Source organism: Pelecanus crispus, chromosome 12 (genome assembly GCF_030463565.1).
Source record: "Pelecanus crispus isolate bPelCri1 chromosome 12, bPelCri1.pri, whole genome shotgun sequence".
Lineage (NCBI taxonomy): Eukaryota > Metazoa > Chordata > Aves > Pelecaniformes > Pelecanidae > Pelecanus > Pelecanus crispus.
The window spans coordinates 2,373,098-2,385,509 of NC_134654.1; the positions used below are offsets into that span (position 1 = coordinate 2,373,098).

Consider the following 12,412-nt stretch of genomic DNA (forward strand, 5'->3'; position numbering starts at 1 on the left):
AGTGAGCAGGGACAGCTTTAACAATTATTTACTCAATTATGTAAAAGTGCATGTCTTCTAATTGGTTTGTACGTACCTTCAGTCATTTGTACATCTGTTTTCCTCTGTGGCAGAGTGCTCAAAAAAGTAATGGAAAAGTAATCGCTGTTGGTGCTCATCCTGTAGGTCTTAATAAAAAATATTATTAATTATACGTTTCCCCTAGTAGATAGAGAAAATCTGAACTTGTCTTTTAAATTCTAAAGATATAGGGAATGACCAGGGTAGGATGATATAAAATTATTGAAGGTGCTTTTATATCATTTTTATGAAGCATAATGGGCTCTTTTTTAATGGTTGTGGCTATTCTGGTATTTCCGCTTTTCATGGCGTAGGAATAGTGTGGTTAACTGAAATACCTACATACGCTAAAATACATGGAGCATAGGATGCATGAAAAATATTTAAATACAGAAATGTTTACATCTCCCTCTGTAATAATCTCTCTGCCATGCAGTAGTAGCAGCAGAATAAATCACTCGGGCACCGTTAATGTTGAACACAAAGTGCTGAGTCACCTTTTCTCCCCCTCTTCTCCATTTAAATTCTTCCAGCAAGCTGCCTGGCCGTACAGTCCGTCCACTTCTGGAGATCCTACAACAGATAGTGCCTGGATGTTTTACTTCATTTCTGCCTTTGAGTGGAGATGAGGAAAGAAAAGAACATTTTAATCATCTCCAGTAGCTGAGCTTAACACTTGAGTTTTGGTAGTCATTTGTGAAGGTCACCTTTCCTCTTAAACTCTGTCTCTGATGAGCTTTATGTTTTTAAAGCTAGGAGAATGCGCTTGTGTGTGTACAGCTTTTAGCACTTTTCCAATATTTGATTTTTTAATTTGACACCCCTCCCCACCAATATTAAACCAGTTCTATTTAAAAACTATACTGAGAGGAATTATTTCAATTAACTCTTTTGAGTAGTTGGGAGAAAGGTTTGTCTTAAAAAAACTAATACCTTCAAACTTTGTAAGAAACTTCGGTAAATCTTCCCCTTCATGATGGAGTTTTATAGGACAGGTTCAGATCTATGTATTTTTTCCTGTGTTTTCCGAGGGTTATTTTGAACTTAATGGATTCTCTTTAAAAAAAATTCAAACATTACTGATGTACCAGGTGCTAGGCACTTTGACTTCTGAAGAGTGGAAAAATAGATTCATCATGAGAGAATGACCCTGATCTTGTTTCGCACTTTCTGCAGTAATGAGTGGCGATGCTCAGTACAGACTTTTCCAGTTTCCACAGAACTGCTCAGAAGCTTTCTGGAGGTTTAAGGAGAATTGGTCCCCGAGTGCGGTAGCAGACCCTAACACAGGCACTGTCACAAATGCTTGTTACCCTGAATAAATATTTCTCCCATTGAAGAAGCTACTTCACAAAGCAATGTTTATAAAGATGTTTGTGAAGAAGAGAGCATAGAATCACAGAATCGTTTGGGTTGGAAAAGACCTTTAAGATCATCTAGTCCAACCATTAACCTCACACTACCAAGTCCACACTAACCCAATTAAGGGTAGACTAAACCATATCCCAAAGTGCCACGTCTGCCTGTTTTTTGAACGCTTCCAGGGATGTAAAATGTATGTAAAATGTATTAATGTCAAATGTAACAACTAAATTAATGTAAAACTAAATGTAAAACTACTATTTTTAATGTAGAAACTAAAATAGGCTTTACTTATTGAATTTTATCTTTAGTGGAATCCTTCAGTTAATTCACCTTCAATTAGGAAAAGATCCGCCGTTTGTAACATCAGATCTGATCACTGTTCTGTTAAAAGCAGCCTAATCGTGTTGCTTCCGTCAGGCGTGTTTCTATTGAGCCGCATTTGTGCAGCGTCGTCCCAGTTAAGCAGTGCTCCTCCTGTTTCTTAGTTGAAATAGATTTCCTTCTGAGTCCTGGCTGAGTGGAATATATAGTGCCGTGGAGCATGGCAGCTGATAATTCATGTTGCTACTCCGGGAGAATCTTTTAAACTTGCAATATCAAAACTTCAAGCCAAATGACATATGCAAGTCTTGACCTAGCTTCCATGATCAGTCAGTGGAGATACGGATACCGTGCTGCTCAACTACATAAATAACAGAGTTCTCCTCTCTGCTCCCAGCTATCGCAATCCATCGGCATAGATACGGTGTCAGGGGAAATACTGGCGAATGTGAAGTCATCTAAGTCAGGGGCTTTTTTTCTGTGGAGACGTGGCTCTGTTCACTTTGCTTTCTGCTGTGATATGGTAATAAGTCAGTGATACTGGGATCCGTGCAGTAATGGTCCAGCGCTGTCTCCAAAGGGTAGTAATGCATGATGAAGCATGGTGTTACAGGATGTGCGAGTATTAACATACTTGTAGAGAACAGAAACAAGCCTGATCAGTCTGGAATGTCCTGATGACTTCTGGTGAAGTTTGAGTGAGATAGGTGTATGGCACCCAGTGGATTAAACTGTAATGGGTCATGTTTTGTGCTGCAGATTATGTTCCAGGCATACGGGGATAAACAGGGACCGCTTCATGGGATGCTGATCAATACCCCGTACGTGACCAAGGACCTGCTTCAGTCCAAGAGGTTCCAGGCACAGTCTTTAGGGACGTCATACGTCTATGATATTCCCGAGATGTTTCGGCAGGTGAGTGTTCTTAGGGGCCCGGTGGGTTGTTCTAAACTCTTGTACCTGCAAAGCACTTCTATCGGTTGTCCTCCTTGCTTGTCAGGGAAACAAGCGGCCTGGAGTGGCTAACAGTGGTGCCTCGGGGTCTGTACAGCTATGGCTTGAGTCTACTTGGAAAGAAATTAGGACTCCTGATATAATGCTGCTGCGGTTCCATTAATAAGTCAAACAGCAGAAGCTGAAATGTAAACTGTCTCGCGTTCCTTGTTTATGTTTCTTTTGTTTTCCCACCCTGTTATCCAGCCTTCCTAGACGGTTGGACAGTGCAGGGGTGATAGTTCCTAGGACAGGACTCGTACATCATTAGACGTGTTAATGAGTTGCAGAATTGGTTGTATATCTGATTAGCTGGGTTCTATCCTGAATCACATAATTTGAGTTACGGTACTGTAAGTGAAACTGTGTTTCGTAGTTTAAATGCCAGAGTGATATCCACTGAATATTGTCAGTCAAACTGGGAGGAGGGATATTTCAGAGTGTTCTGTCTTGACTATTAAGTCACAGTGGATTGAATAAAAATACTTGCAGATGACGTTCTTAAGAATTTACCTTTTCATCCTCCAGTCTTTGATTAAGCTCTGGGAGTCTATGAATGAACATGCAGTCCTGCCAACACCGCCGCTGCCTCCTGACATACTAACGTACACTGAATTGGTGTTGGATGATCAGGGCCAACTCGTGCACATGAACAGGCTGCCGGGAGGAAATGAGGCAAGTTGCACTTTCTTTAACGCTACTTTTCTTTCCATATCCTGCAGCACATTGTGTTTTGGACTAGGTTTGACAATTGCAATGAAAATTTACCAGCCAGGCACAAAATCTATTCATTCCGTCTTTCACAGATGAAATCCCTCTCTTGAAAATGAGATTTTTGTTTCATTAAAACTTAATACCTTCCATACAATGGGTATTTTAACCTCCATAGTAAATGATGATTCCATTTCAAACCTGCGCCTATGCTGTTTTTCCTTCATAATTAAAAAGTGCTCATTCAGCTATTCCAGGTAACTGGGGTTTGTATTTGAGCAAAATATGTTTTACAAGACTAAATAGAAATGTTTCCATTTGCTTAAAAAATGAAAAACCAATTTTATGCTTTCCGTTTAAATACTCGCCATGCAGTGTTTGTGTAGCACGCTGGCAAGGTGTGTGCAACATCCCCCTCTAGTGAATGATTTACTTGAGGCTAACAACCTGCTAATGCTGTTGGGATAATAGAGTTACTCCTTCAGCTCAGGCAGGAGGAGGCTGTACTGTTGTGGTGGGCTTTTGCTGGTGTGCGTAACACTAACAAGCCAAAGCAGCATTGGAATGACTGGAGAATAAAGCTAACTAGTAGAAGATGTGGTGGTGTGGTTTGTTTGGGGTTTTTTGTGGTGTTTTGTTTTGGTGTTTTTTTTTTTTTTTTTTTGTCTAGGCTGGGTGGGATTCGGTAACTGAACGTTCCTACAGTAATTTAAATTTGAACAGTTCTAAGTGGTGCTATATTTTTTTTTTTCTTGGCACCATTGAACTAGCGCTGTCCTTTTACAAGATATATAACTTAAAATTTGCAAAAGCTCTGTTCAAAATCATCACGTATAGTGATGAGAGGAAATAGGGGGTTTTGTCTACTGTGTCCTTGTCTTTTGCTGGCCTGCAGGAGGAATGTTTTACTTAGTATAATTAAACCTGAAATAAGCTATTCCCTGCATTCTTAGTGAAAGCTGAGGCTGCGGTGCTGCGGAGGCTTATGCCATCATCTTTCTCTCTTTCTCTGCTCTCATTCAGCGTTTGAGTGGATGGTGGCTGGGGAAATAGCAAAGTCCCTCAGGGACGTAGCTCTGTTCTCGCTGAAATTACAAGCACAGAGCTGCCTGGGCATGAACATGTAGTGTTTACTCTGCCAGTATGAATACAAATAGTCTTATTATAAGAGATTCTGTACCCAAAGACCACCAAAAAAAAATTAGGAGTTTATTTTAACCCTTGGTAGACTTTGTGCTCGATCTGAAGAGAAATTCCCTGGCTGTTGTGGTGTGTATAGTGTTATCTAATGCACAGGTTCAGGCCCTGCCTCTGCGGTTGTTACGCCGAGGCGTTGAGTGACTGGAAAGTGAGATAAACAAGGGGAAAACACGGTGTTCCACCCACATTTTTCAGTCTGGCTGCGGAAGATCGCTTCTCGTGGAGGTATATGGCAGACTGTAACCTGCTTTTTAACGACTTCCCAGAAATGTGGTGAGGGCGCTGGCCGCAGGGATGAAATCCCAGCCCGGGGCTCGGGGAAGCCCAGCGAGCGGTCAGGCCGAGGAAGAGCTCCGTGCCCGCTCAGCGAGGCGTGCAGCTCACAGCTGTCCGCGGCCGGGCGAGTCGCTGTAGGACCACGTGCAGCTGGGATGAGGTTTGAGGCTTTGGCATTGAATTCTGTTCCCAATAGCCACCGCACACAATAGCGCTCATTCACAGGTGAGAGCGGACAATCCGAGGAAGAGGTTCCAGCAGCAGTCTGAAGGACAGGTGACATTCAGGAGGCGACGAGCTGCCGAGCAGATTCATTCCTCCGTGCTGCACTTTCTTTATCTGGATGAGCGGACTTTGGGCTTTTATGGTTTCATTCTGTTCAGCTGAAGAAACAAATCTTCAGAAACGCGTGCTCAGGTTTCTCTTTCCCAAGAAGATGGCTGCAGGGGTGGAGAAGGAAGGGACAGGATGCTAGATAAATTCCAAGCATGAGCCTTTTCTTTGTTAAGGCTGTAAGTGGATCCATTCTGCTTTTTTTTTTGAGAATCAGTCTGCATAGCATCTGGGCAGAGAAATACAGCATCTTATCTGCCAGGAAGCGAAGATCCTTGGGGTAATCCATCTATGTGGCAGTAGCTGTGGTAGTATTGCATAGGAAGAGGAGACATGCCACAAGGAGCAGGAGAAAATATTAATTGGTTCTGCACATCTTCCATACGATACAATGGTGAACCATTCTCAAAATACGGCACGTTCCCTTGGCTCTCTAAACTTGTCTGAATTTGTTAAGGAAGAGTTTTGTCCTCAGATAGATGTATTTGACTTCAAAATGCCAGAAGCCCACATACGCTGAAAATCGTGTTACAGGGGAGCTGATCCCTAAGGAAATGAGTACAGCAGGGAAGTTGAGGCTCCCAAGCTTTGCAGTGGCTTACTTGGTAGCCTTAGTCAAAGTTCTCACTGCTTCAGTTTGTTCCTATCCTAGTAAGATGGGACTGCTTTGGAGTGTTAACGAGGATAATTTAGACAAATATGTTTTAAGAGTCTTTGAATTTGTACTTGCTAAATAAGTGCAGATATTACGTTACACAGCATTCCCCCCATTTTGGTTAGTAACCCTTGATGGTCAGTGCCAACGGAGCCTGTGCCCCAGAGATCCAGAGGCGTGCGCTGTTTCCAGTCCAGACCCCGATGAGCTGGCAGGCGGGAGTGCTTGGTAGGAACTTTCCAAGTAAATACGATTCACCCCTGTCTTCCCAGAGAAAGTTGCTGATTTCTTGAATCCAAAGTCTTCTGACGGATTGCACATCAGGTGTGTTTTACTAAAGAGGAAATTTCTGTTGAAAACTTCTGACTGTGGAAAATACAGCTGCTGTTTAGTGCATTTAGGTTCCTATTACTGTTCTACCTGTTTTGGAACAGCGAGTCAAACACCGCTATTCCCCCGTTGCAAGCGAGTGCCTTACCACCGCGGTATCAGCTGTTCGAGGTGGGGCTTGCCGTTCTGTTGGAGCGGTGCTACGCAGTGTGAACAATGACATTTTCTCTATGTGAAAAGGGATCAAGACGCTCTTCCTCTTAAAGCATTCAGCTGAGCCAAGTGCCCTAATTTTTTTAGCTAGCAGGCAAAATTGAGAAACCAGCGTAAAATCCAGGACGCTTGTGGTCAGCGTGTTCAGCTGCATGTCAACAACTGAAGTTGCAATCCCTGCTCTAATACGGGGCAGAGCAGGAGCTTGAAGTTTCTCCTGTCCTCTCAGAGTTTGCAAGCAGCATTCTGGGCTAACCTGGCTAACCTGTCTATGTTTTCAGGAAAATCTGTGAAATGGGAATTCTCAAGAACTTTCACAATGCAAGAGGTTTTTCTCCGCTCTGGCTTGCGACCACTTCACGTAGCCCACCACCTCATTTGGCAGTAATTATCTCTTTGCTAGTAGTCTCAACAAAGAAGCCAAGGGCTTAATGGACCGTGAAAATACAACTGGCTATTTATTCCTAGGCAGCGCTCGCTCCTTCCAAGCAGAGGATCCTGTGTTTTGTCATGGCCGCGCGGGGGAGTTTGCAGTGCTGCTGGCCCCACCGCCCGCTCTTGCGGCACAGAAGACATCACTAACGCAGGGCCTTTTTCCAACCTCCCGTCCGCTCAGTGCAACCCAAGTTCTTCCTGAAGCGCATCCGCTGTTTCTTTGGAATGCAGACAGAATCCTGGATGTTGCCTGGAGCTTTCTGCTAGATGGTTTCTGTCCTGGATCCTTCATGTTAAGCTTGTGAACTGTGTCCTGGTCTCTATGGTCTCTAGTTACTTTTTTTTTTTTTTAGGTGGGTTTTTTTGTGTGTCCCCTCTATTACTAGTCTGGCTGCTTTGACACCTCTGCTCACATGTGACTGTTCTGATAAGCTCTGTCTGCTACCATAGGATTTCAGTAAGCCAACACCCTTGACAAGACTGAATGTGCCCCACTAAAAAGTTGAGAACAGTTTGTAAATCATTTTCAGAGCCAGCAGGTATAGAAGGGAGCTGAAGACGACAGTATTTTATCAGCAGAGTCAAACACCAGTCGATAGCTCCCTTCTAAAGCTCCTGAGTAAAGACCAAATAGACTTTGGGACAAATGGGGTGTCATTTATTGTACAACTGTGAGCATATCAAGAACTAAGCACCGGAGGTGGATGCTCAGCCTGACTCTTTAAGATAGGCACGGACCATTGAAATTACAGAGTTTATATAGGTGGGAGGAAAAAGATCCACTTGCAGTTGTTTGTAATCTTAGGCATTTTACTCTAAAATGTCTTCAAGAAGAAAATTTTAAGTTCCTACCACAGCCTGGATGCGTATCTAGATTCTAACACAAGACTTTTAACGTTTCCACTAATTTAATTTTTTTTAAGTAAGTGGAAGCCTTTTTTTCTTTTTCTCTTTTTTTTTTTTTTTTTTTTTTCCTTCCCAGTGGCGCAATCTTTGGTGTTTCTGGCTAAGCTCTTCATTGGATTGGGCAATTGGGCATGTGGGGTAGAGGTGTGTGATTGGGACTTTTCTACGCTAACGTTGGGAGGGATGGGTCTGAAAGGATGCAGCACGTCACCCTGTTCGACACCGTAAGAGGAGCTGACGGCTGTCCTCTGGGAGCCTTTTGCCCTGGCAGCTCACCTCGGTCCCGCCTGTCATCTCAGCCTCTGGTGTTGCTCTGTAGTTACGTGGCTGTGCTAAAATGGGGAAATCTCTGAAAGAGTCAGAAATTGCATTAAAGCGAACAAGTGAACAGGGCTAGAGTTCAGAAGCGTACGGCAGCTCGCGCAGTATTTAAAAATGTGTTGGTTGCAGCAGCTCTGCTGAAGACACGACCCGTGATGTAGTGACACCCTCTTCAAATGCCCATTGAAGATGGCTTTGTTCCGAAGATTAGCATATTAGCTGAAATCTTTGTGTGAAGAGGTAATTCCCTCAGCCTGTTGGAGAACTCAAGATATTACTTGTCATTCTTGAGCTGGGCATTCTGATGTTTTTCTATAGCGCTTTATGTATTTTGACTACAATTTACCGTGATCCTCTGGCGCTAGGACTGCACCATCCGCTGATAAGACCCAAGTAATCTTCAAGGACAAGGAGAAAGCGGGTGTAAGGAGTGCCTGCAGCAACACCCGACGTTACCCTTCATCTCCGGCAGCGTCCATGTAAAATGTGTCATTTTCCCTATTGGCACTAGATGTCACAGTTTTTCCTTCTCAGTAGCATGAGGATCAGAAATAATCCGTAATCGGAGCTGCTTGCTGGAGCATCGGCAGGCACCCTTTCTTGTGAACGTGGGAAGGTTTGGCCAGGTGAAATGCAGGACGGCAGCGGGCAGAGGGCTGCTGAAACTCTGCTTTGGCAGCTCCCTGGATTGCCCGGGGCTGCAAGGTGTAGCTAATGAATTTTATACAAGCGAAGCTTAATAGTTGAACTGCATGTTCTGCTTTGTCACCCCGTGTTCCTGCGTTTTGTGACAGGCACAGGGTATTAAAACATCCACTGGGCTACTTATGGTGGATGGTAAGTACTTGAGAAAATGCAGAGAATGGGTGATGGCAAAGTCAGTGAATTAACAAGAAGGTGAAGGAAAACACCCATGTATCTTCTCCCCGCTGCCCCAGCCCCACCACTATTTTTCCCAGAGACTACTGTAAAAATAGCTGTTTCTCTTTGGGTTTCCCAACACTTCTTCTTGATGAGTTTTGGGCACAATCCTGACCTGAAGGCTCTTCTGGCAGTAGGAATGGCTCTAAATAACAGGGAAGCTGGGCGGCTATTTGTGCTGCACAGCAAGTGGCGTCTCCTCGTCTGAAATACTCGTGATGCAATTTCAGAAGGTGAGCCTCCTTTGGCAGAATAATTTTAGCCCCTATCGATGAGATGCTCGGGGGTCACGATGGGATGTGGGGGTAGGGATCAGGACAGGGCACGTTTTTGTCGTGGACTGGAGAGTGTTATTTTTAGTAGAAGGTGGAATGTCGTGTGAAAAGTGGAATATAATACAAATTAAGTGTGTCCCCCTAGCATCACTGAAAGCTGATTTTTAATGCTTTTTTTTCTCGCTTGCATGCCTCAATCATTTAATGTAGCTTTAAGAGTAGCAGGTGAGAGCATGGGAAGATGGGGCTGGTGGCGGGGGGGTCTTAGGGTTGGGATGGATGCCTGGCACGGTGTGTGTGGAGCATCTCCTTAGCTGAACGGTGGCTGCACAGTTAAGCAGGAGTACCCTGTAATACCTTGAACTGTTTGAAGGGTTAATATTCATGCAGATCACTATCTTCAATGTGCTGTTTCTCACAGCGTTGTAGATGCGGTATCTCCCGTGGCCTGGTTTTCGAAAAGGTCCATGTATGCTATATGTAGAAGTTCAAGACTTAAAAAGGCTTTCCGTGCAGAACTAGAGGTTATGAGCCTCTAACATGTACCTTAGAGGTAGAATTTATCATAATTATTTAAAAGATGAGTGTTTGGAAGGTTTTCTTTATATATATATATAAAAATTTATATATAAAATCAGATATGACTGAATTTCGTACTGCTATCAAACAAATACAGAATTTTAATTTTGTTACCTTTCTTGTAATTCTGACTTCTATCAAATGTCTACATTTAAATCACAGCACTAATAAGTGTGTGTGATATTTGTGAATGCTTTACAAAAGTTCGATTCTGGGGCAGGAAATAACCCCACGCATCACAGGTGAGGCTCTCGGAGGACGCTGAAAGCAGCGACTGCCCAACTCATGTCTTAGTCAAAGCGCAACTAGAGCTCCACATTTCTTGAAGGGCTTTGAAATCCTCAAATACAAGTGTTACTAGATCAGATACCTAAGTGGTGGCGCAAAGAGTTTTACTCTGCATTTTGATATATATGTTTGAACACGTGTATATGGGTAATATGGATACTGTAGACAAGAAAGTTCTTGCCTACAAGAAAGCCCCTAATAAATGTTATCTGTCGCTCTCTGTCATATATCTTTATCTCTGTAACTTCACCCAATGCAAACTATTTCAGCTGAAGTTTTCAAGCCTTACGCTCTGCCTAGGGAGAGGTTATTTATTGTTTAGTTTGGAAAGCTTCATCGGAAATGCTTTTGTTTTGGTGAAAAAGCTGGCAGTGTTGCTCACAGCTGATTTTGTGAGCTTGCAGCAGCAACTTGAGTTTGATAGAGAATGTGGTTTGGGTTCAGCATTACACCTTTTGCTATCCCCAAGAGACGCTGAGACTTCATACCTTGCAACACAGATGTGTGTGCAGTAAAAACTACCTTTACACTGTCTTTAACGGGGTTTTCTGAGCTTTCCTTTTGGTGCTCTGTGTGTCCATCGTCTTTCCCTAAATATCAGCCAGCCTTTTGCTGGTTCCCTTCCTGGCTTGCCATCCGAGTGCCCTTTGCTCTAGTGCAAGGAACCAAGACGGTACGAATTCACGTCTCCTTCAGTCAGCTGCGCTGCGCGATGCCTTTTACCGAGCAAGCCTTTTCCACGTCTCATCCTGGAACCATTTCTCCCCATCTCTCATCCACTTGGCCGCGTGCTGTTCAGAAGAACCATGCCAACGTGTGCTTGGCTGTGCCGCCTGCGACCACTGCTTTGATCGCTGAACGACACCTTTTTCAGAGCCAAGAAGAGAATGAAGGAATCCTGGCTTTTGGCACTCCACCCTTCTCAAGGCATTAAGTCTGAATGCCTCTAGCAAACCATGTGCATTGTGCCCTTTTTCTGGGAGTTGGTTCATGCTGAAGAGAAAAAATTTTACAGCTTTTGGTCACAGTGTAAGTGCAGAGTGTCTCTCTTTCAGAACTCAAGTTCTGGGCATCAGATTTGAATGATGAAATACCAAAAATTGCTACATCTGCATCAAGTACAATTTCTGGGGATGTCTTTATTCCCTTTATAAAACACACCTTGTCCACAGCTATGCAGCAGAGTGAGTCAGCATCCCGGGCTCGGTGGATGCTGGTTTACCTCCAGAAAAGACAGAGGTTGTGAAGGGGGAATAAAGCACGCGTTCCTCGACTTCACAGTCAGAACGTGCGTCCGCAGCAGGAAAGAAAAGTGCTTTCATTAATGTTCAGCTTCGGCATTTCCAGTGCTTGCATGCTAGACCGCTACAACTGTTGCATTTCCTTTCTTATTATGACTTTTGTACGCAATAAATACTAACATCCAAATGTATTCGTGTTTTTTATATATATGTGCTTTTACATATAAAACGTACGCGTGATACAGATGCAACAGAACAGGATCAAGACAAAATTGTTGTCAGGGTTCTGAAAGTTCAGTTGTCCTACTTGGAGATTTTGAGACCCGCATTGAGGTTTCCAAGTTTGGACATAAATAAATAAAACGTGGCATGAAGTACCTAGGCTCAAGCATCATCCTTGTTGTGAGAGAAGTAGAACAAACCAGGACAATTGGCATGGCTCAGGCGTAGATGATGTCAAATAATAAGCTGTTCTCATTTACATCAGATTTTCTGTCAGCTACGCTTCTCCGGGAATTACAGATCCTGCTAGAAAGAGCCTTAAAAGCTCCCTCTGCCTGAGCACCGGCCCCCATTTGCGTTGGCTTCCCTTCGCTCCGAGTCTCTTGTGCTTTCAGGAGGGAGACTGGGATCGGTTTCTTCCCCATTCCCCTCGGTGCCTGTTGTCAACAGCTCTGGCTGCCACTAGCAGTCAATTTGTAACTGCATCAGTGTGTGTATTACTGTTCACGTCGATAGCGCAATTAATGTTGAAGTCAATTTTGGTGTTAATTTTAGGCCATGATTAGTGTTGACACTGTGTGTCAAACTAATGGCATTTATGAGCACCATGAAAACGAACGTTAGTTAATATCATGTTTTTACTATCTGTTAATGGTTACATTAAGCCAAAGATCTAGTGGGAGAAGGTGTGTATAAAATTATATGTATAAAACTTGCGTGTAATATATATGTGTCATGCAATTCTGCATTGCTGGTGCTATTCAGGG

At 43.5% G+C, this 12,412-nt stretch overlaps 1 protein-coding gene across 6 annotated transcripts in view; it reads left to right on the plus strand.

Annotated features, from left to right (window-relative positions):
- The window catches only part of ACACA (acetyl-CoA carboxylase alpha), a 132,671-nt gene that overhangs the window by 65,949 nt on the left and 54,310 nt on the right, over positions 1–12,412 (plus strand). For 4 of the 6 annotated variants that reach the window (XM_075719777.1, XM_075719775.1, XM_075719779.1 and 1 more), the window contains 2 exons: positions 2,506–2,661; positions 3,268–3,414. In XM_075719777.1, coding sequence (XP_075575892.1) covers positions 2,506–2,661; positions 3,268–3,414 — 303 coding nt within the window. The remainder of the gene's footprint in view (positions 1–2,505; positions 2,662–3,267; positions 3,415–12,412) is intronic. The other 2 variants (XM_075719776.1, XM_075719780.1) reach the window with 1 other exon arrangement.